Genomic DNA, 23,518 nt, shown 5'->3' with positions numbered 1-23,518 from the left:
CTGACTGGACTGAAACTGGAAAAGGGAGCTGGCCAATATGTCTGGTGGAATAGGCCTTGGGCTTGGCTCGTTTCCGCTCGATAAATCTTCTTCTAGTATCACCTAGTAAGTCTCGATTGCTCCTCTTAGTCCGTTCGATCATATGGACCCAGCCAATTTTGACCATCTCATCTTCTAGCGACGGCGCCAACTCGGATACTGGCACCAACAAATTTTCCTCAAGATCGACTCACCCAGCATACAGCGTCCTCATACCCGAGCGGCTCCCCCGCGGTCCACGCTCTTTGGGCGTCGGCAAACGGTTTGTCTCGGCGCCTTCGCACACCTTGTCCCCGACCATCTACGATAAGACATCGACCAACCCACTCTACATCCCTCCGACATCCTCAAACACACCAAACGCGAATCAGGGCTCTGGCGTCATACCCGTGAACTCTCCACAGCTGGATTTGGACCTGGTCAATATCAATCCGACCCAACACCTGATGCGTCAGATGAAGAAGCGTTCTTTGGATAGGCGTAATTTTGGATTGAGCTCTAACGATCCTTTAAACCGTATGAATCAGCCCGTTGTAATCGCCTCTTCATCGCCTACAACTACTTCAAGTCCGACTCTGGCAGCCTCTTCCTCACCTATCATACCATCCTCTCCAGTAATCCCATCCTCAGCCTCAGAAACCACACAACCACCATCTCAATCACACCATGTGGATCTACTGGGCCCTTCAATCGCTTTATCAGTCGTTCTAGGATTATTAGTTCTCGGAGTAGCAGGATGGATGGGTATTCATTATCGAAGAAAACGCCTGAACGATCAGAACGTAAATGGAATGTACGGGAAAAGGAGGGAAAGAGATTCCGATGAGAAATCATTCACCTCAGAGATGTTCAACGCTTCCAATGTGGTTGAAAAGGGTCTGAAGCCCAGATCGAAATCAAGCTCGAATGCGACCGGTCGGTTGGACGAGCAGGATGATGATGATGAGAATGATCATGCCGAGTTGAGATGGAGCTTCATATCGTACAAAAGACCGCCAGGAGCGCCGAGCGCTAACGGAAGCAGGCGGGTCAGCTTTGTCGATACTGTCCAACAGCAAATCAGCTCAACGACAGAGGAAGAGAGATACTACGCTGAGGATGGAGCGAGCCAAAGACGGCACAGTACGTTACCTCCCCCAAGATTCATGGTAGCTGCCCTGCACCAGCCTGAAGCACAAAGCGAGGTGCACTACGTCTTGGAGCCAGAGGATTCAGAGGAAGAAGAAGTCGAAGTTGAACATGAGGTACCAGCGCCTTCGCCGAGAAGCTCCATCGCTCCTACTTTAGAGATGATCGAAGAAGAGGCCGAAGAAGAATCATTGGGGTCCATCGCCATCGATCAACCCACCCTCAATGACCAGAGCACCCAACAAAAGACCGTCTACGCGGATAGGTATCCCCTAGAGGTTGAGGTTGAGGTTGAAGTTGAAGAAAGTAATAGGCAGTCCGTAGTATCCGACACTTCTTCTTCAGGTTCTAGCCATTCATCAACGTGTTCAGCCGACTACACTACCGCCTCAGCTCGATCGAGCATATCGTCTTTATCCGCTTTATCAATCATCTCTTCGTCTTTCCCCCAGACTCCTCGGGACCCCTCAACGCCACCTCCCCAAGACATGGAATTGGATATGCTGGATCATTCGCGCTGTTCCACTTCCACTTCGACAGATTCACCCGACCTAGCCACAGGCGTCGGGACTGGGGGAACGTACGATTCCCCTACACCCAGTAGTAAATTCCAATCGCGGCGCAAGAGGGCTCAATCGCAAGGACATCCTTCGTCAAGCCTCGTGGAAATTAAGAAGGATGACTTGCTCAGAACGGCGGTAGGCCGTACGATGAGTTTGCAGCCTACCAAGGATGTCAGGGAGTTCATCAAGTTGATGATGGTCAATCAGGGGGAAGTAGCGCCTCTACCTCTACCTGTGTCACCCATAGGTGTACCCATCATATCGGAAGGTGCGGCGGGCGCAGTGGTGATGTCTAGCCCTAAGCAGGATAATGAAGAAGCACACTCACCACGGAAGCAAAGACAAAGTCGAAGTATGATCAACTCGATGGCCGAAGACAGTGCACGGCAGAAAGTCGACGCTCAGCAAAAACAACAACGCCCAGACTTAGAAGAGATGGAGGATCTCAGAATGGCAGCTTTCATATCTTCACAACTGGAAGAGAAAGTAACGAAAGACCTCAATCGTCAACAAAGTGTAAGGGAAATACACAGAGGTACCACTACGACCAAAAGTAGGAGTAAGATGGGCAGATCCACATCCGTACCTGCAAAATTACTACAGCGGAATAAATCTACCTCTACATCGGAGTCTATGAAGAATTACAAGGACCAGGATAAAGAGAATCGCGCGGATCGACCGAATCAAGCGAATGGTCTCGTAAGGAAGAAGAATCGCCAATCTGAGATCCTCACAGCTACCACTGCGAATACACGCGCACGTAAAGGCTCAAACGAAGACGCTGATAGGGTTGTTATCACCAACATACCCATCTCACCGAAACGCTCAACATATACTGGAGACGAAAACGAGACTGAAACTACGGGTATGGATTTGCTTGCGCAGAGACAACTCCAGTTGGAAAGGTATTTATCATTGCTACAAGCTGAAGCTGAGGCCGCAGCTCACGCTGGGGCTGTGGCCGAGTCACATGAAGCAGACCAGGAACATAGCCATGACAATGACCGGACAACGACGAGTGCGAATCCCTCTAATGTCAACACTGGATATCAGGAAAAAGGAGAGGAGGAAGATATGGAAATTGAGGTTCAGGAGGTCGATTCAATTCGGGATCCAGAGATATATCAACATCAAGGATATGAAGATGAGAGTGAGTACGAGTACGAGTATGAGTACCAGTATGGAAATGAGGATGAGGATGGAATACCGTTTGAAGAGTATTATATTCATTTCGAAGACGAGGATGGAGATCATGGCGACTACGATAACGACAATGACAACGATTGCGATAACACTAATGAAAATGAAGATCCTCAATATTCCCATGAAATAAAAGGACACGGAGTTCACGAGGAGCAGCAACAGCAGCAAGAGAGGTATGAGGATGAACGGAAGGGGAGGAGGAGTCATGTTCCCCATATTCGAGTGACCAGCCATTAGGCGGGTATAGTTGTAAACATGTGGACATATTTAGCGAAGCGCTCTTGTTAATGCTCATACTCAACTGTAAAATGTAATTTGTAGATTTATTGTAAAGTGCAGAATTGCAGATTCAAGATATTGTATATTGTCGTTTGTAGATGGCAAAGAAGATAACTAAATAAACGATAGATGTGATTAGATAAAACCCCGCAAGATCCCTCCAAAGCAAGGACACTCTGATAGATCTATCCATGTATCCGTGGGAGGGACAATCGTCCCATACTGCCGTACTGTACTGTGTTATTGTGATATGATGATGAATATGTGAGTAATGCAAGAATGTATACTGTAGATACAATGATAACAATGCAAAATCAATGACTGGAAGAAATATAACTGAATCTCGATAGTCGAACCTTGGCTAAGGTATCCTAAATACTCGCTCACCCAAGCGCAGTGCAGAATTGGCAGTGGAACATGGGAAAGTACATGTGACATGTGTTATGCATTGTTTTGTTTTGTATTGTGTTGTTTTTGTATGTATGTATGAATTGTATTGTGTTGTACGAGTACTGTACTGTACTGTATGAATGATATTGTTTAATTCTACAAGCATATTTTGTAAAGGCGTACTACGCTATCTTTGTTTGACGTGAGTTGAATGCTATAACATGTGTGTTGAGACTATATACTTTTGTTCTTGTTCTTTTCTTCAAGAGAATATGTTGGTTGTATGCTAGGTAAATCCTCGTGCCGTTGGTGATTGTGTTGTTGTTGTTGTTGTTGCTGCTATCGGAATTGTGTTTGTACTTGAATGATGACGATGCTATTCTCGACCGAAGTGATATATGTTGAGATATTTTTGCTTTTGTGGTGACAAGGGGTATTATTATCCAGCGGCGACACCGAAGACCTGACCGAGTTGTTTGCTTGCTCGATTGAGTTCCTCTTTCTTCCTCTCTTCTTCATCCGCATCCCTGCCTCTTCCTCTTTCATAGACCGGAGATTTCTTGCCTCCCGAAGCGGTCCTTCTCATCGCCGGAGCTACTTCACCCAGGATCCGTCGTCTATCGGCGGTCGCTTCAGACGCGCGTCTAGACCAAGAAGGCAGGATTTGTGACGAGTTGAGCTGCTGGTGGATGGGCGGTAAGATTGGTGATCGTTGGCCGGATCTTTCGACTTCTTCGATAGGCCTTTCCCTAGAATGTCTACCACTACCGCCCCTCCCTCTTTCTCGCTCACGAGAATCACTTCTTCGCCTGGATTCCCGTCGGGTCCGTGATCGCGATGGTGCTTGTTCCCTATCGGCTGGGCCACCAAAATTCGAGGTCATCTGTCCCACATGATGTTCTTGCCTTTCCCTCGATCGACCTCGTCTGGGCGAATTCACATCCACGTCTAGCGCATTCTTGCTCCTGCTAGGTCGGCTCAGAGTGGGTACGATAGGTGATAAGGGCATCCCGCTCGATTCCCTATGGCTGGGGGTGATGACATTCGTGATCAAGGGAGGAGGGCCCGGGACAGCGGGGATAGTCTTTCGTTGAGTGACAGGCGAGCCTGGGATAGGGTCGGATCGTGATCGAGATAGGAAGGAGGTCGAAGCTGTGACTTGAGGACTGGAAGGTATTCCAAGGGGAAGAGTTGTTTGGCCAGGTGTGCCTGATCCACTATGATATGGCCTACCAGGAAGCGAAGACTCAGACACGATTCGCACAGATCTTGGACCAGGTTCTTCTTGAGCGCGAGGGGCGGACACCACAGAAGGCCCGAGGCTGAGTCGAGAGAATCCGGTGTCCATTAGATCTGCTCGATCTTTGCTTGACGCTCGACCCCTGTGATTGGCTGGTTTGCCGCATGCACATCTAGGTATCAGAGCATTAGGCGATATCACGCTGTTGACGGCAGAAGGCTTTCGACCGAATCGAAGGGTATCTATCGATGCTCCGGCTGGGTAAATTGTGGATCCGTGGGAACCGGGTGTTTGGCTTGGCGCGACAAGCGGAGAGGCTCGTGCGGTCAGAGCAGGGATTTTGAGAGGAACAGAAGCGGGAAGAGCGCCAAATTGCTTGGTGGGGTAAGCGGGAGGAGGAAGATCGAAATTGTCCCTTTTGGGTGAGTCGACTTCTGAGGGGTTGGTTTGAGGAGATTGCAGAGGTGAAGAGGAAACAGATGAAGATCCTGAAGATATCGAACTGCTTCCTCGATTTGTCGGTCTTACGCGAGGTGATCGACCGATGTTCTGCGTAGCTCTGACTTGCGGACTGAGAGCAGCGGGAAGCTGTGAAGTGATTTTCACGGGACCGTGATTTGCTCGGACAGCCGGTGAGCCAGTCCCTTGATCACGAAGTCGACACTCTGAGGAACAATAAAGCCTATGGATGACATCAGCATGATTGCTCGGTGGAAGGTGGGAAAAATGGGATACTGACCCTTTGCAAGCCTTTTCACAGATGAAACATCTCTCAAAATCTTCTTCGAACATGGTGTCGAGTACTGGTGGAGGGAATGCACGAAGCAAACCGCAGTCTGGGCAAAACTGATTGAGAGAAGGCATTTTTGGCAAGTCAGCAAGGTGTATTTGATTACGGATGGCACGGCGGACTGAAGATTGGTGGATATTTTTTCGCCACGAATGAGAAATTTTGAACGATTTTTTGAATAGAAGCAGGCGAGCTAATTTGGGGGTATTTTGGAGGGGTTCAAAAGGACTTTTTTGAGTGTTTTGGTGGTGAAGAGGGACACAGAATGATAGAAGTGTGACTTACAAAGAAAATGACCGGGCCACCTATTTATACCGTGTCGTCGAGAGACCGAGACCGCAATATTCAAGCGGCTCTCGAAACTCTACTAGGTTGACTGGACTCCGAGTACTCCGATCGAAGGATAACCTAAAAGCTGATTCAAACCCAGCTCGAACGTTTTGACCTCCGTTTAAAGATTGTGGGTCCGACCTGAACGGGAAGAAAGAGCAGTTGACCGGGCGACTAAAAGGTAGGGGGCTAATAGGAGCTTCAAACGATCACCCGTGTACGAATACGATGTTCGATGATGACAATGAGAAGCCCAGTGGACGGATGAAGGGAGGTGCAGATGGAGGAGTAAGTATGATACACGTTTTGATTGTTGCAGTGGGTAACGTGTTTCGGGGGTGTGACGTTTTGAGAAAGGAGGGAGGGGCAGGGTGCAGTTGTCTATTTCCTCCTCTTCTAAATTTCTGCGATGTAGTCACAACAGCCGCACCTGTATTTGATCGTCGAAGTATGGACAATAAGGTGATGCCAAGGGTGTGATGATGGAGCTAAGCGAAAATGAATAGTATCGAAATTTGGTTTGCGATGGCAAGTATGTCGGCCGAAATCAAAATGATCCGGTGATGAAGTGTTGAATTGATCTTGGTGTCTATGCAATGCTGTTGATGTGGGTGACTTGATGATCAGCACGAGAAGATCGCCGCTGTATATGTATTCAATTGAAGGAGAACAAAGATGAACGATAGGCGAGTGGAAATTTTGGAAGAAAGTGAAAGCGAGGATGTGACGGGGACTGAGCGGTTATATGCGATTAGATGATAAGGGTTATGTCGACATTTTTAGCAATTGAGAATTGAGGATGATTTCCTTTCTCATGGAATGTTGAGACTGTGGTCTTCTCTGTGGAGGAATAGAAGGAAGAGGATGAATCAACCCTTTAAACAAAGCAACAAGAAGTGAAATACAGGTATCCCAGAAAAATGTCAAAATTGATTGACAGACAAAATGTTTGTTTCACTTTGAACCATCGCACGTTCTCTTAGTGGAATAGGAGAGTTCTCGAAAAAAAGCACGTGAAATTCACCGATCAAAAATGAACTCACCTTGGCTTACTTCCTCTGTCCTCTCTGTATCTAGCAGTTTCTTGAGAGAGTAATGCGATGAATGGATGGATGATATTGATTGATTATTGAGTAAATGCGAAAGATGTGTCGACCAAAAGTGAATGGTGGTAACAGTGGAAAAGGTGGTCTACTGTATGTATAATGGGATTTAGTAATATTTTCGATTGATCACGTCTACGGTCTATGTATGCTGCCCGGTTTTTCATTCCTCATGTCATGAGCGAAATTTGTTGATCTGATGCGATGCACCTGATTACTCGATTATGCATTCACAGTCTCAAAGGCTCACGCCATCGATTTTGTAACTTTCACTACGGTGAGTACTCACTCGAAATGCCGCACTCTGAATGACTACGAAAGCACGAGTCGAAAAAATAACTAATAAAATTACTCACTCAAGAATTTCCCCATACATTTTACGCGATCTGTAGTCATGAAAACTCACCATACAGATACACAGATTCCAGTGTATCAGGGTAACATCGTTTACCCTTACAAGGCCCCGTTAAGTTTTTCTCGGGGGATTACGCTTGTTATTAGCGTGGTTTAACGAATTCCCTGCATGTGCAGTACATAGTATAGGTATTATGACGTACTACAGATGAGTGGCAAATGCAAACGTGCTAGAAGAAAAACCAAATAACCCAAAATGACCAACCAAAACTTTCAATCCTCCAACTGCTGGTCCACGTAAACAAGGGATCCTCATATTCGAAAATGTCAATTAGGGTTCACCCGTGATGACAACCAATCAAACGTTCAGCTCGGCATGGGTGTGGACGTGACTCAACCTGCTTGCCGTACACCAGTAGTAGTCTGCTCTATTCGTGCATGTGTGCGCTGTACCGTACTGCTGTCTCTGACCACGTTCCATTGAGAATCTGCAATCCCCAAAGCCCTGCGCCAAATGAGTTCAAGGAGAGGTGTTTGTATCCACTTGTCGCACCTGAACTATATGCAAACTTCTGTGTTTCACCATCAATAAGTCGTTCATGCAGATTTCTGACCCGTTTGTGTGTATGCACACATCTAGGACGTGAGGGCGAACCGAAACCTTAAATGCGATATTTCAGACTTGGCATCCATTCGGCGTCGTCAAAGTTCGTGTATTTTCTCGGAAAGGGACGGGATCGGCCGGCTATATTTGACGAGTTAGACGAGAGACACACACACTTTACTGCTAAAAGTGTTCTGAGTTGAACTGTTTAGCGCTCCGAGCGAACGACTGATATGCGCAATCCGATCCCCAAAATTCGGTATCCGTATCTGATACGCGAGGATGGAGATATCTGCTGCAGTTGCTATTCAGATTTTATCGGGACGGCCGACGGATCTTGCAAAGTTGAAATTTAGGCGAAGGAAATTCCGCTTTGACACGCCGCCTGTGTTCAATTCGATTGTGTGTATGCCATCATCCTAGTCGCTTCCACCTCACCTACATCAAAGGTCTTCCCGAAAACTGACCACCCTCCCAGGCGCAGATGACCCTGCAGGAAGGCATGCATTTGGTATCCTGGAAGACGATGCATGACGTTTCATCCTTTTCTGGATTCCTTTTGTGCGCAATGCATCGTCATTCGGCAATCACCGACTAGGTCAATCGAACGCTCTACAATCGAAATTTATCATTTGGCCTGTATCGAGTGCGTCTGGAATCCCGAGATTGATGATCGCCATATGCAATACGAGCATCATAAGGATGGTCTTTAGGTAGCCCTCAAACCCGCATTTAGCTTCTGAGCATACTCGTATTGAAGAAGACGTTGATGTCACAGGTACGCACAGAATAAGGGATCCAGAAGAAAAGAAGGAGTTCTCGTAATATTGCCGGTCTGATCGATGCTAACAGCTAACAGAGCTTCCAGTCGATCTTCTGACTTCGTGCTTAGATCGGCTAGTCTATCTCCGAAGGTAGACGTCTAGACAACACCGTTCGATGCATGACCATATCTGTATCATGACCTAGCGCAACTAGGAGCATCAACTGAACGAACCCAAACCGAACGGCAAGTCGATTCCGTAGCCTCGTTCATTAGTCTTGCCGCTTGAGCTTGAGCTCGGGGGCTATATAGAGATTCTGGACGAGTCAGTCAAACGAAATCCGCTGGTTGAATGATCTCATGTCAGACTCCAGCCTCGCTGACATCCTAGGCGAGCACCGCCAGCGGAAGCGCCTTTTCTTCCGATGATTTTGTGTACTGGTGACTGATATTCAGGCCACAAATGGTATGCAGCATATGATAGGAAGACGTGGTTGCTGGCTTGTGTGACCGTATCATTCCGTCTCTACAAACGCGATTCGAGGCTATACCACAGACGAAGTTGCACCTCAACAGCATCTCATGGTCAATGCAACCAACTATGAGGCTTTCGCCATTCCTTCATGCTTCGCTGCTCCTTTGTCGGTTGAAACTGAAGGAATCATGCCTTGTAGTTATGCCACAGCTACTTGGACACGTACGATAGAATAACATAACGCCGTATATCTCCGCTCATACAGTAGACCAGGGATGACTGGACGCGTCTTGGTAATTTAATTCATGTTCTTTGACTTTGGTCGGATTCTACGCGTCAACCGATTGATTGGACGGACGATTGGACAACTGGTCATTTCGTCTACATTGCAGACGCTGGTCCGTCATTCATCGATACCCACTCAGCTGGTGCAGGAGGGCAAAGAGACAATGACTAATGAGACCAATCGCTCAGTGGAGCCCATGACGCCGAACACGACTCTGGAAAACACGCAGTATCGAATGGATTCTAGTCCGATCAGAGAGCTGAAGAGGAAGGCTGGCGAAGAAGGTGAGCTTTTGACCCGTAGTCAAGCTTCGCTCTTGCATGCTTATTCACTCCATTGAACGGAGACTGATGTGCTCTTCCTAGTGATCAACATCGAGGACAAGGAGAATGAGGGAGTGGAAAAGAAAGCAAAAATCGAAGGTGAGCGGGCCTGCTATTCCCTTAAGGCCGTCAGCTGATCAAGGGTTGCATTCTGGAACAGCTGCATCGTCGCTGGTCGAGTTGAAAGGCAGGAAATTGATCTTCAAACAAGAGCCTGCAAGTCGAAAGTTGCCCAGAAGACGTAAGCGCCTTGTTGATTTAGATAAATTTGACATGCTGATCATCTCATTTCGCAGAGTTGCTCAATTTCGAAGGATGGCTGCTGGATGAAGTGGAAGCTGGAAACAAGATAAGCAGCATACCAGAGGAGTTTCATGGGCTGATAGTCATGGCTGGACACGAACTGTAAGCTCCCAGATGATCACCTTATCATTACCGTTCAAGCTGATTGCATCGAAACCAGAACTTCAAGCAACGAATCGCTTTTCATCAAACATCTCAAATCCGCTTTGGAGCTCACGAAAGGGGGCCAAGGTGAGATATCGCGCGACAAGCGCCTGGGCACGATGTGCTGACATTGGTTGCAGACCCGCTGCCCAATGAGGTGATTGCTCCTTTGATAACTAGATTCTTCACCATGAAGCATTATGGCTTCGTCCCTTCCGACTTTTCCCCTTCAACGTCTACCGTCAAAATTCCAGCCGCTCTACAGATACGCTGTTGGGAGGCAAATGATGTCGAACAGCATTTCCCGGCTGGACAGACCGAAGAGATAGTAACTAGGCGGAAGGAGAGGGAGCAGGCTAGGGAAGACTGCTTGAGGATATTGACTGGATTGGACGATATCGAGAAACTGGAATTGATCAAAGGAGAGAAGGTGGACAAAACTCAGACCAAGGAAGTGAAGGAGAAGGCTAGCAAGATCGAGGAACCAGAGGTAAGCTATTACTACCGCATTCGGTCGGGTGGATGAGTCTGCGCTGACCTTGATTATAGGCATCGCCCCTGATCAGTCGAAGAAAGAGCCGGGAAGGCACAGCCAACACTGTTGAGTCAAGGGGCAGGAGCGCTTCGCCTACCAAGAAGACTAAATTGACGCCCGAAGAAGTGAGTGTCTTCTGCTTGTGCCTCGTCATATTCGCGAAAGCTGAAGGTCCACTTTCGACGTTGCAGGAAGAAGCAGCCCGTCTGAAGAAGGAGGAGAGGGAGGCAAAGAAGGCCGAAGTTGCCGAGAAGAAGGCGTAAGTTTCTCGGCCATCGATACTTTCAGAGCTAACGTCAGACCTCCCATCCAAAAGAGCTAAAGAGAAGGAACAAGAAAGAAGGGCAGCGATAGTTGCCAAGCAAGCCAAAACTATGATGGGCTTCTTCAAGGCAAAGCCTCCCGCAACTCCACTTATCAGCCGGGCTAGTGAGGCCGGACCTTCGAGTGAGTCCCATAGCATTCTCGTCGCATCCGAAGAACGCATTTTGACTTTTCGCACATAGACCTCAAAGGTAGCGTGTCACCTGTCAAAGGAGGGGGAAGTGATTACGCCAGAGCGTTCAGACCGATGAACCAAAGACCCCATGTACATGTCGCCGAGATCAATCAGTGGAGATCCACACCCCAATCGACCGTTTCAGGATGGTCAGAACGCAAGGAGACGGATGTAAACAGCTGGAAAGCTCGAGGTGCGCTTGTCTCAACTACTTGCACAGTGTATGTCCTGATGGCTTGTCTTTCTGAAAAACAGACTTTCTTGATGATCACTTGATGAAACATGGAAACCGATCTCGCGCCGCTCGGACGCGTCTGCCAAAGGGTCTGAAGATCATGCCCCCTAGTGGCTCTGTCGCAGAAGTATACAGTACACTGGAAGACGCAGAAGATCCTCGCGCCGTCCTTAGTCAACTACAGGACAGGCGTAAATTTCCGTGGAAAACTCTTTCGTTTGATCAGCAGGCCAGACCACCGTATTGTGGTAAGTGGCGTGCATTCTGATATCGCAACTCAATAAATTGAGGTGGCTGGCATAGGCACATTCACCAAGAAGTCAGTCGTCGTTGGGCCACGTACGCCCTTCGCCCAGGACCCGATATTCGACTACTCGTATGATTCCAGCGATGATTGGGTGGATGATGAGGGTGGAGAAGATGTCGATGATTTCGGTGAAGGAGAAGCCAAGGAGGATGAGGACGACGAGGAAGGTTCAGAGTCTGAGGGAGAGTTTGATGATTGGCTTGATGATGCCGAAGACGTCGAATTTACGCCTGTCGACGGTGATACTGGCTCCCTAAATGGACCCGAACAGGCCAGGTTGCCTATGAAGGTAGTCAAGAAATCGCGAGATATCCCCAAGAAGGTTGTCAAGTTGATTCCGACGTGGAAGGGACCTGTATGGGAGTCAAGGATAGGCGAAGAAGGCTCGGAAGGACTGGAGGGATATAGGATACAACTACTCAATGGTAAGCCGCCAATCAGCCATCGATCACGTTTGTTGAGGATATCGTAGCTAAGCCAAGACATCAGATACCCCTTCATCCTTCGATCCTTTCACGTACTGCTCGCCTGAGCCGGCGCAGACCTTCAAGGCATCGTTCAGTACAACAGCGATCGGTATAAGCTTGAATGTCCGTTGTCTCCTCTCCACAGATCTCGTAGTCTCCCCTCCTCCGCCTCCGCCAACGAACGTACCCGAGAAGATCATATCAGTACCCAACTCTTCGTCAATCTCGTCAAAACCAGTTTACGATACCCCGACATCCGTCGCAAACGGTGACTCTCCAGCTCAATTACCATCCCGATCCAGACCACCTCCGAAAGTTGCTTTCCCGGAAGAGCATCTACCCGAACTTTACAGGATGATAGACGGAAGTAAGAAGATCAAACCAGATTTGGTATCTCAACTTAGAGAGCGGTTCGAGAATATAGCTACAAAGGCCGCTATAGAGGCTAAGCTGAAGGAAGTCGCGATAAGAGAAGGAAAGACCAAGGATAGTCAGTGGAAAGTAAAGGCGGACGCTTGGGTCAGTAGCCATGCTGCGTGATGATGCTGAGTCAAATCGGTCTGAGCTGATACATTGATATTTTTCCGGAACAGATCTCGGTGGGCTTGACACCGCCTGCCGCTGGATCGAATCCCGCTAGCGCACCCCCGACCAACCCATCAGCCGATGCCTTGTCCAACTTCTTCTCCAGTCCCGCTCGCAGTACAGCTGCCAATCCAGTACTCAACGGCAATGCACCTGGAAAAACAGCGGACGAGCCAATGGTAATAGATGCCTAGTCCTGTCCCGATAGGCAAAATCTCATTCGAAGCGCGACAACTAGATCTCTGTTCTTGTCATGATGACAACATCATGCTTTCATCTTGCATCACCTAACACCTGAACTTATGTAAATTACGAATCTATCGACGTGCATATATTGGTTTTCCAAGCCGATGCTGTATATCGATGTTATGTCATTGTTTATGTCTAATTCAGTCCGATCCGATTGCGTCGATCATTCTAACCTCGAAAGTCTGATTGATCGACCGTCTGATCGTCTGAGAGTGATCGAAGCGTACGCAATGCTGTGTATCAAGCTCTTCGTGGCGGTTCTGGACTGCAGGTCTTCTTTCTGGTGAGACTTGTCTTGTCTCTAAAATGATCGAGATCATCGATCGCAACTATTCAGTAGAAGATTTCGGATGTATAAGGGTGGACGGCCGTCTTCGCGACGTCTGCTGTTTCTACAATTGAAGTGATCGACTGATCGACTGCTCAGGGTAGATGAACGCAAATGAATAGACTGAAGAACCGAACAACTCTGCCTAGCGCTAGATTCAAGCTTTCGGATTGGTTGAGAACATCGTCCTTCCTCTCGGAGCACCGAAACAGAACAGAACAGTACAGTACATCCATTGCTCTCGCAAGAGCAATCGAAGTGCATGTGCCAGGAATGTAGCCAAGATAGGCACACACGACCCAGAAGGACGAGTCCACCTCTCACCTTGCACATTGGTCAATACAGTATGACCGAGCTTCAAGTGTCAGCGATATGTGATGATCAGTAGCCTTTAAGGTTAAGAACATGTCTTTCGTCAGTCGGTCTGCAAGCCTGGTCGTCGTTCGTTCTGGATCATGTCGTCGTCGATCGCTTGACTTGATGAAGATTCGTACGCCCTTCTTCGCACTCTTCATATTCTCGCATTCCACTCATTTTCGCACAGCAATCATTTTCTCTCATTCCTATTCTTTTCGCTTGACTTCGATAACGGAATCGCCCCATCTTCGTTCATCGTCCTACGACCAGATACACTGATAAATCAAATCCATGATTGTTCAAGGCCCTAATCTGACGAGCAATCACTCACCGTTCATGAACTTTAGTATGTCACCTCCAATCCTTGAATCGGAATTTGCGCCTTGGCCATACCTCCCACCAGGTTCAGGTGATCAGGCAAGTGTATGCCAACTCCCCGAGCACAGGACGGAGCCATTACCACATGAGCTTGAAGGAGTCATTTCCCACGTAGAAAAGCGAAGTCGACATCCTCACGTTTGGGACTTGCCACACTTCACGGCGCAGCCTGACTCCCCAGAAGAGGAAGACGTGGAACCAGAACCAAGAATGATGAATTCTGGATTTTTAAATGAAGGGCAGCTATATCACACCTCAGTATTTGCTTATCGAAATTACTACGCCTCTGAAATCTTGAACGAAGTCGACCAAGCTTTGAAATCAGTGATTGCGTCGGATTATCGAAGATCGTCCGACCCCACGGAGAGATACTCTACAGACAAGCGATACCCACTCTTACCTCCTGCCGAAATACGGTTCTCGTCAATGCCTACGTCCAGGGAGAGGGAGAGGATCAAGCCCAAGGGTTCTAGATGCCACAGACAAATACAGATACAAAGACGATGCCATAGACCGGCTTTCTATATCTATGGCTCGGACTCGGAGGAAGACTTAGCAGCGAAAGCGAAACCAGACCTTCAAGACCCAGCTGAAAAGACGATGGGGGTAAATCCAGTCCAATGGAATATCGCTTCCAATATCGTTACCACACAACCAACAGACGTCTTCCTCAGGCAGACTTTGGAGGAATTCCCAATAGATCATACCGGTCCCAGACACTATGCGATGGCAGAGGATTATAGACCTCCCTCATTCCGAATAATCGATCCTGATGTCCAGCCCTTCAGTCGATCTTCCTCGCGATCGTCTTTTTCTTCTTCAGCAAGCGGCTCGACGTTCTCGATTACCAACAGCCACGAACGCTATTTGATGATAACGAATAGTCAAGGTGACAGAGTAGAATCCGATACCAACCTCACGGTACGCGATCAGGTGGACGCATCACCACCAATCGCAGTCGCCTTCTTCCCCCCAGATTGGGATGAGATGGCGGCGCATACAGACAAAGTCGCGGACGCGTACTCAGAGAGGGAGGAAAGCGAGAGAGGCGAAGCTGTCACGAAAGAGTACAACAAAGTAGCATATAGAGGGTATTGCTTGATGTTGGACCCCAGCAGAGTGACCTGTCATACGTGAGTATTGAGCTCAGTACAGCTTCTCGAGAGTCGCCACCTATTCTATGCGAAGACTGTCTTGCTGATTTTACGACTTGATCGATGGGTACATATCAGTTGTCTGCAAATGGGACAGAAAGAATCTGCCACACTCAGAAGAATAGACGGTCAGTTGTCCGGCAAAGATGGACATGCAGTCTGCTCGCGATGCAAACCAATAGCTTGTGAAGAAATTGTAAGTCCCTTCATCCCAATCGTCTCCTACAACTAGCTTGTCCAGCTGCACTCTGACGCTATCTGCCGACGGGAACAGTGTCAAAGGAGATCGTATCTCCGATACTGGCCAACCTCGCGGACTTTGCGGCGACATGCAATATCAGAATCAGTTAGCGCTAACCCACTTCGGTCTTGCACCAAGCGTGACGATTCACTTCGAAACGGGTGAGTAAGACCGAGCTCAAACTAGATTTCGTACACATCATGGTGAATTTGAATGCTGTAGATGGTCGAGTGCTTCCGACGCATCATCAAGCAGCGATGGTACCCAGCAACAACAACGGGAAGGCAGAGCTGGCAATCTCATCAGTCATCCGAAGGGCCTCGGCTGGCTATACAGGAAAGTGATGAGCAAAACCCAAGCCAGAAAATCGAGGCAAAATAGCAAAGGAAATGAAGTGGAGTGGGACGCGGACTTGCCGCCGAACAGAGCGTCATCTACTGCCAGAGGACGACGGGAGGGTTGGAGAGGTGCTCTGCAGCTCTTGCACCTCGCGTAAAAGGAAGCTTCGGAGTAGTCGGCAGAGATTGCCTTTTAGACTTGCGTGTCAAGAGTGCAGATAAAACATGAGTGGATTTGGTGAAGTCATATCTTCTGTGTCACAATATCTCTATAAATCTACAGTTTCAGCCATATCAGCTGTATGAGATACAAAATGTCTTTACATGTGCCAATATTTCATACATCAACGAGCGCTTTATGAGTCTGTTTGCCCTGCTACCCGGTTCCGCGGGTTCAGAAGATTCGCGTCGCTTTCGAGCCGGATGTGAACTCATTATATTCCTCCGTCAACATACTGTGCATCTTCGTGATATCGGTGATGTCTGCGGCTTTCGAGTAATTTGCCGCTGTTTTCCGCCGAGTGGGAGAGGACTGCTTCTCGTATCGCATGATTTGAGTCTTCTTGGGTCATCTCTGCTTCGAGAGGATATGCTCCGTCATTTGGCACCTCTTCGTGCGGCACATCTTCAGCTTTTTCCATGACAAGCGCATCGATCATAGCAACGAAATCGGGCGTTGCTCTGTCCATCAAGTCATCGCGAGTCAATTGGGTGGTACTTGCGTCAGGTAATGACATATGATCTTGGGGCTTCAAGAGTAGCTGGTCGACCTTTCCGGTCGAGGGCATCTGCAGGAGGAGTTGCGAATGTTCGATCGGCTCGACGGGTTCTTGTCCAACTTTCTGATCAGATAAGAAGGGCGTAAAGGTGGTTGTGGCTTGTCGTAGTGAGTCCACTGACGGCAGAGCCTTCGATTTCGATCTCGATTCTTTGAGTCTCTCTAGAACAGCCTCATTCCTCTTCCATCGCTGACTAGTCTTATCTTCTTTGTCCACAGGACCGACCCGCGTTCTTCGCCATGCACTCAGCTCGAACAAGCCTACTTCGCCCCATGTACTTGCTTCCGATTCCGTCATGGTCACGGCGAGACCCTCGCTTTCAACATACACCAGATCGCTTGGCGACGGTAAAGAGAGACTCAGCTGAGCTGCTGAGAATGCAGCGATCAACCATAATGTCGAAATGAACAAGCAGAGAAGTATCCCGAATGAGAGATGTCCGCCCTGAAAGAAAGTATGTCGTCGCGATCTGCCGTGCTGAAGCGAGGGGGATGGCTTCGATGGTGCTTGAGAGAGATCGTGCTGTCTTAGATTGGCTTGACCGAATAACAAGGGGAATCGAGGCGGTTGTAATGCCCGAGTGATGTGGTCGTGTGAAGGTGGTAATGGTGAGAAAGGTGCCATTGTGTCTTGTATTTTCTTCTTGTAAATTTCGCTCGAGAATTTCTTCGATTTGTGTCAGATATAGCCGCGATGCATGTCAGCAATCTGATTACATTTATACATGTAGTATCCAAAAGGTGAATTGCTTTCAGGTGGGAAACCCCCAAATTGGCGGTCTTTCTTTTTTGACTGGCTGACTTCCAGCCTAGACGACAAGCTTGGACCTGCCATTTTGATAAGGCTTTGGGCATGTTCCCTCCTGCTGCACTCGCTTAAGGTTTCGATGATCTTGCAACTTATTGTGCCCACTGTGGATGCGCCAAGCTTGCCTCTCAATCACGCTGCAATTTCTGATCTCATCAATTTCAACACATCCATGCATATGGAGCAGAGTCAGCGAGAGTCCCGATACGGAATTTGATGCGTGCCTGAGAGACTTTTGCCGATCTTCAATTCCGGTTACTAATCATGGATGACGTAGGGTTGTCCGATCGCTCAATGTTGTGGGCATTGAGAACATTACCAGAGCTTAGAACATGTATCATGCCATGCTTGTTCACTTCCCTCGCTAGTCTCTCTCACCATACAGAAGAAGCGTTTTATACAGTCATCCTACGTCCATCATAGCTTCTTATCTTATACAATTGAATTCCCCCAATCGTCCACAATCACCTCTGACATACAGCCATGGCACCTAGAACCGCAGCCAAACGTACAAATGGTTCCAAGCGGAAGTACGAGGAGGAACCGGATGACATCACCACCAGTCCAAGTGATAGCGGTAGTGCGCTGAGCGAACTTGGTGAGCCGCGTTCAGTAGACTGGCATGGAGCGGACAGCTGATCATTGTCCTACAATCAGACGATGAATATCGATCGGAAGAAGACGAAGATGCAGAACCACCGAAGAAGAGCAAGAAGAGCAATGACAAATCGTCTCCGGGCAAATTAGCTGATCCCAAAGGCAAGGGCAAGACGAAATCGAAGGTGGGCTCTGAGCCAACGTCTAAGCCAAAGGCAAAAGGGAAGAATACTAAGCCAGACCCAGAGAACGAGACACCTTCGAAGAAATCTAGGAAAGGCAAGTCCAAGTCGAAAGACGACGAAGATGTCAAACCGCGTATCAAGTCCAAGAACCCTGACAAACTGTTGGAATACCTTCTATCGGACGAGGCGTTAGAATATGCCAATCCGCCCCCGGATAGAGGGTACGGAGAAGTCGACTGGGCCAAACACACTTCGCCTGAGGATCCCAAAACCGCCGAGAATCCACTACCTAAACCACCTGCCTCCAAATCGCAAAAAGCCAAAGCCTCTCGAACTCACCCCGCCGTATTGCCCGAGGGGTTCTTACGATACCCCCATTCGCCCATGACTCCATTCCAGATCCTCTTATCATCTTTATTACTCTCCAAGCCGCTCTCGCACAAGATGGGCATACGTACCATCTCCACTCTGTTGAATCCGCCCTACGATTTCGGGAAATTCGAAGTACTGCAAAAAGCGGATGAGACCCGATTCAGGGAGTCGATGTGGGCTGCTCGGACGCAGCATAAGGAGAAGACAGCCGATCAGCTAGTAGAGTTTGCTCAGGGGGTGAGAGGGCTGAATGCGGAAGACGAAGAAGATGAGCTGGCGGGAATTAGACAGGCGATAAAGGGTTTGGATACGGAGAAAGCCCAAGGTAGAGTAGGAGATATGTTGAAATCGCTAAAAGGTATCGGACCGGTGGGAGTTAGTATCTTCCTGAGAAGGATACAGGGCCAATGGGAAGAAGTGTACCCGTATGTCGATCAAAGGTGTCTCGACTCCGCTAGGTCGATAGGGCTAGTCAAGGAGACCGCGAATGCGAAGGATATAGCTGAGCTATGTGGAAATGATAGCAAGCAGCTGGTCAAGTTGCTAGATACCTTGATTGGGCTGGATCTGGAGAAAAAGCTGGATGAAGTTGTCGCGAGGTTTGAGTAGAACCTCCAACACGACTCGGCTCAAATGCTCCAGATTTTGTATTCTCAGCGTTATAATTGTAGGCAGCAAACAAATTCGATGTATCATGTAGGAGTATACCGAAGACACATGCATTATACATACATCATAGTATACCGATATGTACTCTTTTTTCCCAATGCAAGGTAGCATGAACGGGTGGCTGCAAAGATAAGAAAACGATAAAGCATGACAAGCAAGGTAGGATAGCGAAAAATGCATGAAAGCCAAAAATCAAGCATGACTCTGGTATCGAATTAAGGCTACAGTATGTATATATATATTCTGCAATATTTCACAAGGAAACAGACAAACAAGTGTAAACAGATTAAAAGGCGTGTTCGCAGTATGTACAAGAACCAAAGATCGGCCCAAAAAGTAGTAGGTTAGGAAAGCGAATATGCAACAGCAAATAGTGTCCAAAAGTAACGAGAAATAATGCAATTATGCCATGCCATGCGATGCTATGCAATGCAATGCAATGCAAAGAAGAAAGAAGCGGTTGTATGATACAGTAGTCGTTTGTTTCTGATCGATAACGAGTGGTAAGGATGATTGGGTTGATGCGAGCAAGAAAATTGGTTTTGGGAAGGGTCGTTCGTTCAGTTGCGAATTCCCGTACCAGCGTATGAGGCTACTCTGTGGAAGCCCGCTCGCCCTAAAACTCGGGTCTTGGCGGAACCAAAAATAGGAGGCTGACCCATTGAAACCACTCGAGGACAGGGAGAGTTCTCGTTGTTATCGCTTGACGAGCCATTACCGCCCGAAGGAGATGAATCGTGCTCACGGTCTTCTTCAGTGATGGTCATGCCGTGCCTTCGAGCCGTAGCGGCTGATGCAGCTGCAAAAGCGAGTGGCGGACATGGAGGAGCCGCTCGGGAAGGTTGGGTAGGCTGTTCCCCGTATGTGAAAGATCTTGTCCTGCTGAATTTTCGGAAGTCGTGTAGGTCGGAGTTCCGCCTTTCAAAGTGTTTCGGGTCGTCCATAGGGGTGTATCCACCTTGACATCTATCAGGTTGGGATTGGTAAAACCCGCAGTAGCCGCCTTCTAAGATGTAAACCTCGGGATAATAGATCTTAGGGTAGAGGGCGTTATTGATTAGACGATCTCGCGATCTAAGGTGTTTGGCGAAAGTCGGTGCTCTTTTGGCGCTGAATTCGCAGTGAAAGACTAGGACCACTTGTTCACCTTCCTCCAATTCACCGCTGCGACTAGGTTCCGGTAGTTTATTTCCATCTGCGTGTACACCAGTAGACTCTGATAATAGCAACTGGTCTAAAGCATCCATGGATTTAACATTGATAGCGCCTTCGATGTGTCCTCCTGCATATTCGTAGTCGAATCGACAATCGATGATATGATGTCTTCTGATTTTGGACGAGTATTTGCCGGCAAGCAATTCTTGTAATGTGTCAGGTGTGATCCGGACCAGACCATCTTCTTTTACCTTGTGACAAGGTAAAATTTTTCCGTCCATCTCATTGTCTCCAAAACCAGGCAATCCTCCAGGACCGTACGGGCTGACCTTTTGTTTCCCCTTGTTACTCGCAGGACTAGCCATGCCTTGACCAGAGGTAGCGATGGATGCTCTGACAGGCTTGAATCCGGGTGAACCGTCAACCTTGGGCATTGCTCGAGCACCGTATCTTCTCATATACTCTGCCTGAGTTCCAGCCATGGATGGCGATGCTTCATATTCGCTTTCGTCTTCCTCCATCTCGTGCATCTTATTCTGATCGCAAACCGAGAAAGCTCTTCGCATAGGCGCCATAGCGCTGCGGGGGAAAGTCCCAGAGCTGCCTCCGCCAAGGGTAGTCTTAGGAGGAGCGTAGAGGATTGGGAACGCGGATGTGGCAGAGGCTGTTCGTGGACCGCTTTCACCCGAAGGTCCCGCGCTGAGTGGACCAAGAGCGGGTCTCTTGAATGTCGGATTTCTTCGAGCGGCGACAGTGTTAGAACGTCCGGCGCCAAACAGCATAGCGCTGGATGAGACAGTTTTGTCAAGTGCAGGTCGATTCAGACCTAGACCAAGGGAAGTGCGCTTGGCGGATGGTGAACCAGACGAGGGAGATGCCGGTGATCCAGTGACGAGAGACCGTCGCTTGGCCGGAGCTTGAGCGGAAGGTGCGGCAGGAGAGTCGCAGAAAAAGGACCCTAATCCAGGTGAGCCGGAGAAGGAAGCCGCCCCGCTGAAGGAGGGGGATTGCTGGGATGACGGACGACGTGACTTCATGGCAGGAGAGTCGATGTCCATACCAAAGTCATCGCTGACGGAAGTCGAAGCCACAGAGCATGGGGAGAGCGATGACATATTGGGATCAGTCTGAAAAAACAGTCAGCGGTAAGTTCGCCCCGAACACGAGCTGTTTGACTGACCTCTCGTCTGAATAGCTGAGCATGCATGCCTAGCTTGGGTCTTCCTGTCTCCTCATTGGATGAGGTCCACTGCATGGGAATCCCACCTCTTGGTCGCATCATGCTTTTACCCTCAGGGATATTAGGTGGTAGCATCTTGCCTTTGTTGGCTTTGGTTGTAGCTGGTCCTGCTGAGCGTTGCATGATGTTTGCTGAGATCTCCCTCCCGAATGTTCTGCCTTGTCCTAGGCTGGGCCTGGCCGACAAGGGCTTGAGCGTATCATCGAGATCCATACTCGCTGACTTCGAAGGTGAAGGTAAAATCAGCCGTTGTAACGGTACAGGATCAGGCCGGCGAGGTTTCAACGAGAAAACCGGAGATGGGGATTGGAAGCTGGTTTGTGATTGTCCAAGCATCGGAGAGATGGCGCCCTTCTGCGGCATCATTGGAGTCGGTGAAAAGCATGGCGATGTTTCGCCGAACGATAGGGAAGAGTTGAATGATTGATCAACCTCGATAGGTAAGTCAGTCTCGGTCTGAGTTGGTGAAGGTATCGGCGATGGGAATCGAGATGACGGGAAGGATTCCACCAAGGGCGAAGAGGAGAAGCTGTCCATGATAGCGTGATGTTACTCGACTTAGGTAGAGCTTCCGTCGCAGAATGATGTCCGTCACAGGAATGGTCTTCCGGACTGTTGAGGGGAGTCGTTGTCCTATCAGGAAAAGGCCGATGATGAATAGTGTCAGTCAAGACCATCGTCACCTCATTGACAAATGTTGACGATATTGATGATGGAGACATGGAAGTAATGTATGACTGGGAGAGGAAATCTTTCCTCAGCAGCGGGATAGTGGAGTATGGTAGGAACGGATAAAAGACATCATGACAAAACGTTGGGGATAATCTGAAACAAATACTGACAGGTAAAGGTAAGATAGCCTTAGCTATACACGCCTGCATAGACTCTGAATCTTGTGCCAGACGTAGACAGGTATACGGACGTCGCAAATCAGGGTGAGCAGTTACTACTGCACTAGGCGCGGAATGCGGAGACTGTATGGCGGATATTGGTACCTCGCCTCGTTTGTCTGGGAGAAAGCGATCTGGGGCAGACAGGTAGATCCGTTGGGAGCGTAGATAAGTCTATGAGAGAAGGCGGGATTGCAATGCAGCCTGAATGCGTTGACTTGAGACAGGTTTTAGGTTGGACTGAATGATGCAAAGGAGGGTGAATAGAATCAGCGAATTCTAGTTTGAGTTGCTTTTCCAGTGGGTAGTGGTTTTCCAAAAGATGGTGTTGGCTGCGTGAATAGACAGGACGGGGGTCGAATTGGTGATTTCGACGAGAGCGAGGAAGGATATGATCAAGTCAAGTCGAGTAGTCCGAGTTGAAAGATTGAAGGTTGAGTGAATGAGCGAGTGAGGCTGGTCGCGCCTGCTTTTTCCTTAGATACAGTAGTACTACCGGATTTTACCCTGCTTCACTCAACCAGCAAAAATCAAGTTACCCTGCTCTTCGACCAACTTGCTAAGTCCCTGGAGATGACGAAATGTTCGTAGGAATACCGATGGAAGTTCGGGTGAATTATGTGGAGATCAGACGATAGTGCGATATGGGATGAGACGAAATGAAGTGGTGGATGGACAAGGTTTTTCGGTAACAAGGTCAATCAGCAGTCAGTCAACTTGATTTCATTTCCTTGCGAGATGACGTTACCCTGAATATCTGATAGAGCGAACAGTGGATTACTTACAGGTTGAACCGCTCTGCTACTAACGACAATGTGACGAGTGAGTCCGATC

General features: G+C 48.5%; 7 protein-coding genes across 7 annotated transcripts; 4 read left to right on the top strand and 3 right to left on the bottom strand.

Annotated features, from left to right (window-relative positions):
* Positions 1-37: 37 nt before the first annotated feature.
* Positions 38-3,170, top strand: I303_102866 (uncharacterized protein; the record flags this gene model as incomplete). Its single annotated transcript, XM_018406213.1, has 2 exons — positions 38-105; positions 179-3,170. 2 exons carry the CDS (start codon positions 38-40, stop codon positions 3,168-3,170), a joined length of 3,060 nt encoding a protein of 1,019 aa, XP_018264707.1.
* Positions 3,171-4,041: 871 nt separating this feature from the next.
* On the bottom strand, positions 4,042-5,706 carry I303_102865 (uncharacterized protein; the record flags this gene model as incomplete). The annotated part of the gene is made up of 2 exons (XM_018406212.2): positions 4,042-5,524; positions 5,582-5,706. 2 exons carry the CDS (start codon positions 5,704-5,706, stop codon positions 4,042-4,044), a joined length of 1,608 nt encoding a protein of 535 aa, XP_018264706.2.
* A 4,004-nt stretch (positions 5,707-9,710) lies between these two features.
* Positions 9,711-13,139, top strand: I303_102864 (uncharacterized protein; the record flags this gene model as incomplete). The annotated part of the gene is made up of 14 exons (XM_065968640.1): positions 9,711-9,831; positions 9,913-9,969; positions 10,031-10,111; positions 10,167-10,275; positions 10,334-10,404; positions 10,458-10,807; positions 10,867-10,977; positions 11,044-11,111; positions 11,169-11,299; positions 11,359-11,544; positions 11,607-11,834; positions 11,890-12,318; positions 12,383-12,879; positions 12,954-13,139. 14 exons carry the CDS (start codon positions 9,711-9,713, stop codon positions 13,137-13,139), a joined length of 2,625 nt encoding a protein of 874 aa, XP_065824712.1.
* Positions 13,140-14,227: 1,088 nt separating this feature from the next.
* I303_102863 (uncharacterized protein) lies at positions 14,228-16,148 on the top strand (the record flags this gene model as incomplete). Its single annotated transcript, XM_018406210.1, has 4 exons — positions 14,228-15,390; positions 15,490-15,607; positions 15,791-15,813; positions 15,875-16,148. 4 exons carry the CDS (start codon positions 14,228-14,230, stop codon positions 16,146-16,148), a joined length of 1,578 nt encoding a protein of 525 aa, XP_018264704.1.
* A 276-nt stretch (positions 16,149-16,424) lies between these two features.
* Positions 16,425-17,393, bottom strand: I303_102862 (uncharacterized protein; the record flags this gene model as incomplete). Its single annotated transcript, XM_018406209.1, has 1 exon — positions 16,425-17,393. One exon carries the CDS (start codon positions 17,391-17,393, stop codon positions 16,425-16,427), a length of 969 nt encoding a protein of 322 aa, XP_018264703.1.
* Positions 17,394-18,059: 666 nt separating this feature from the next.
* On the top strand, positions 18,060-19,339 carry I303_102861 (uncharacterized protein; the record flags this gene model as incomplete). The annotated part of the gene is made up of 2 exons (XM_018406208.1): positions 18,060-18,174; positions 18,234-19,339. 2 exons carry the CDS (start codon positions 18,060-18,062, stop codon positions 19,337-19,339), a joined length of 1,221 nt encoding a protein of 406 aa, XP_018264702.1.
* A 620-nt stretch (positions 19,340-19,959) lies between these two features.
* Positions 19,960-22,331, bottom strand: I303_102860 (uncharacterized protein; the record flags this gene model as incomplete). Its single annotated transcript, XM_018406207.1, has 2 exons — positions 19,960-21,681; positions 21,735-22,331. The coding sequence occupies 2 exons, from the start codon at positions 22,329-22,331 to the stop codon at positions 19,960-19,962; spliced, it is 2,319 nt and encodes a 772-aa protein (XP_018264701.1).
* Between the last annotated feature and the right edge of the window lie 1,187 nt (positions 22,332-23,518).

This window comes from Kwoniella dejecticola, chromosome 3 (genome assembly GCF_000512565.2).
Source record: "Kwoniella dejecticola CBS 10117 chromosome 3, complete sequence".
In the NCBI taxonomy this organism is placed as follows: Eukaryota; Fungi; Basidiomycota; class Tremellomycetes; order Tremellales; family Cryptococcaceae; genus Kwoniella; species Kwoniella dejecticola.
This window is presented reverse-complemented; position numbering and strand designations above follow the sequence as displayed.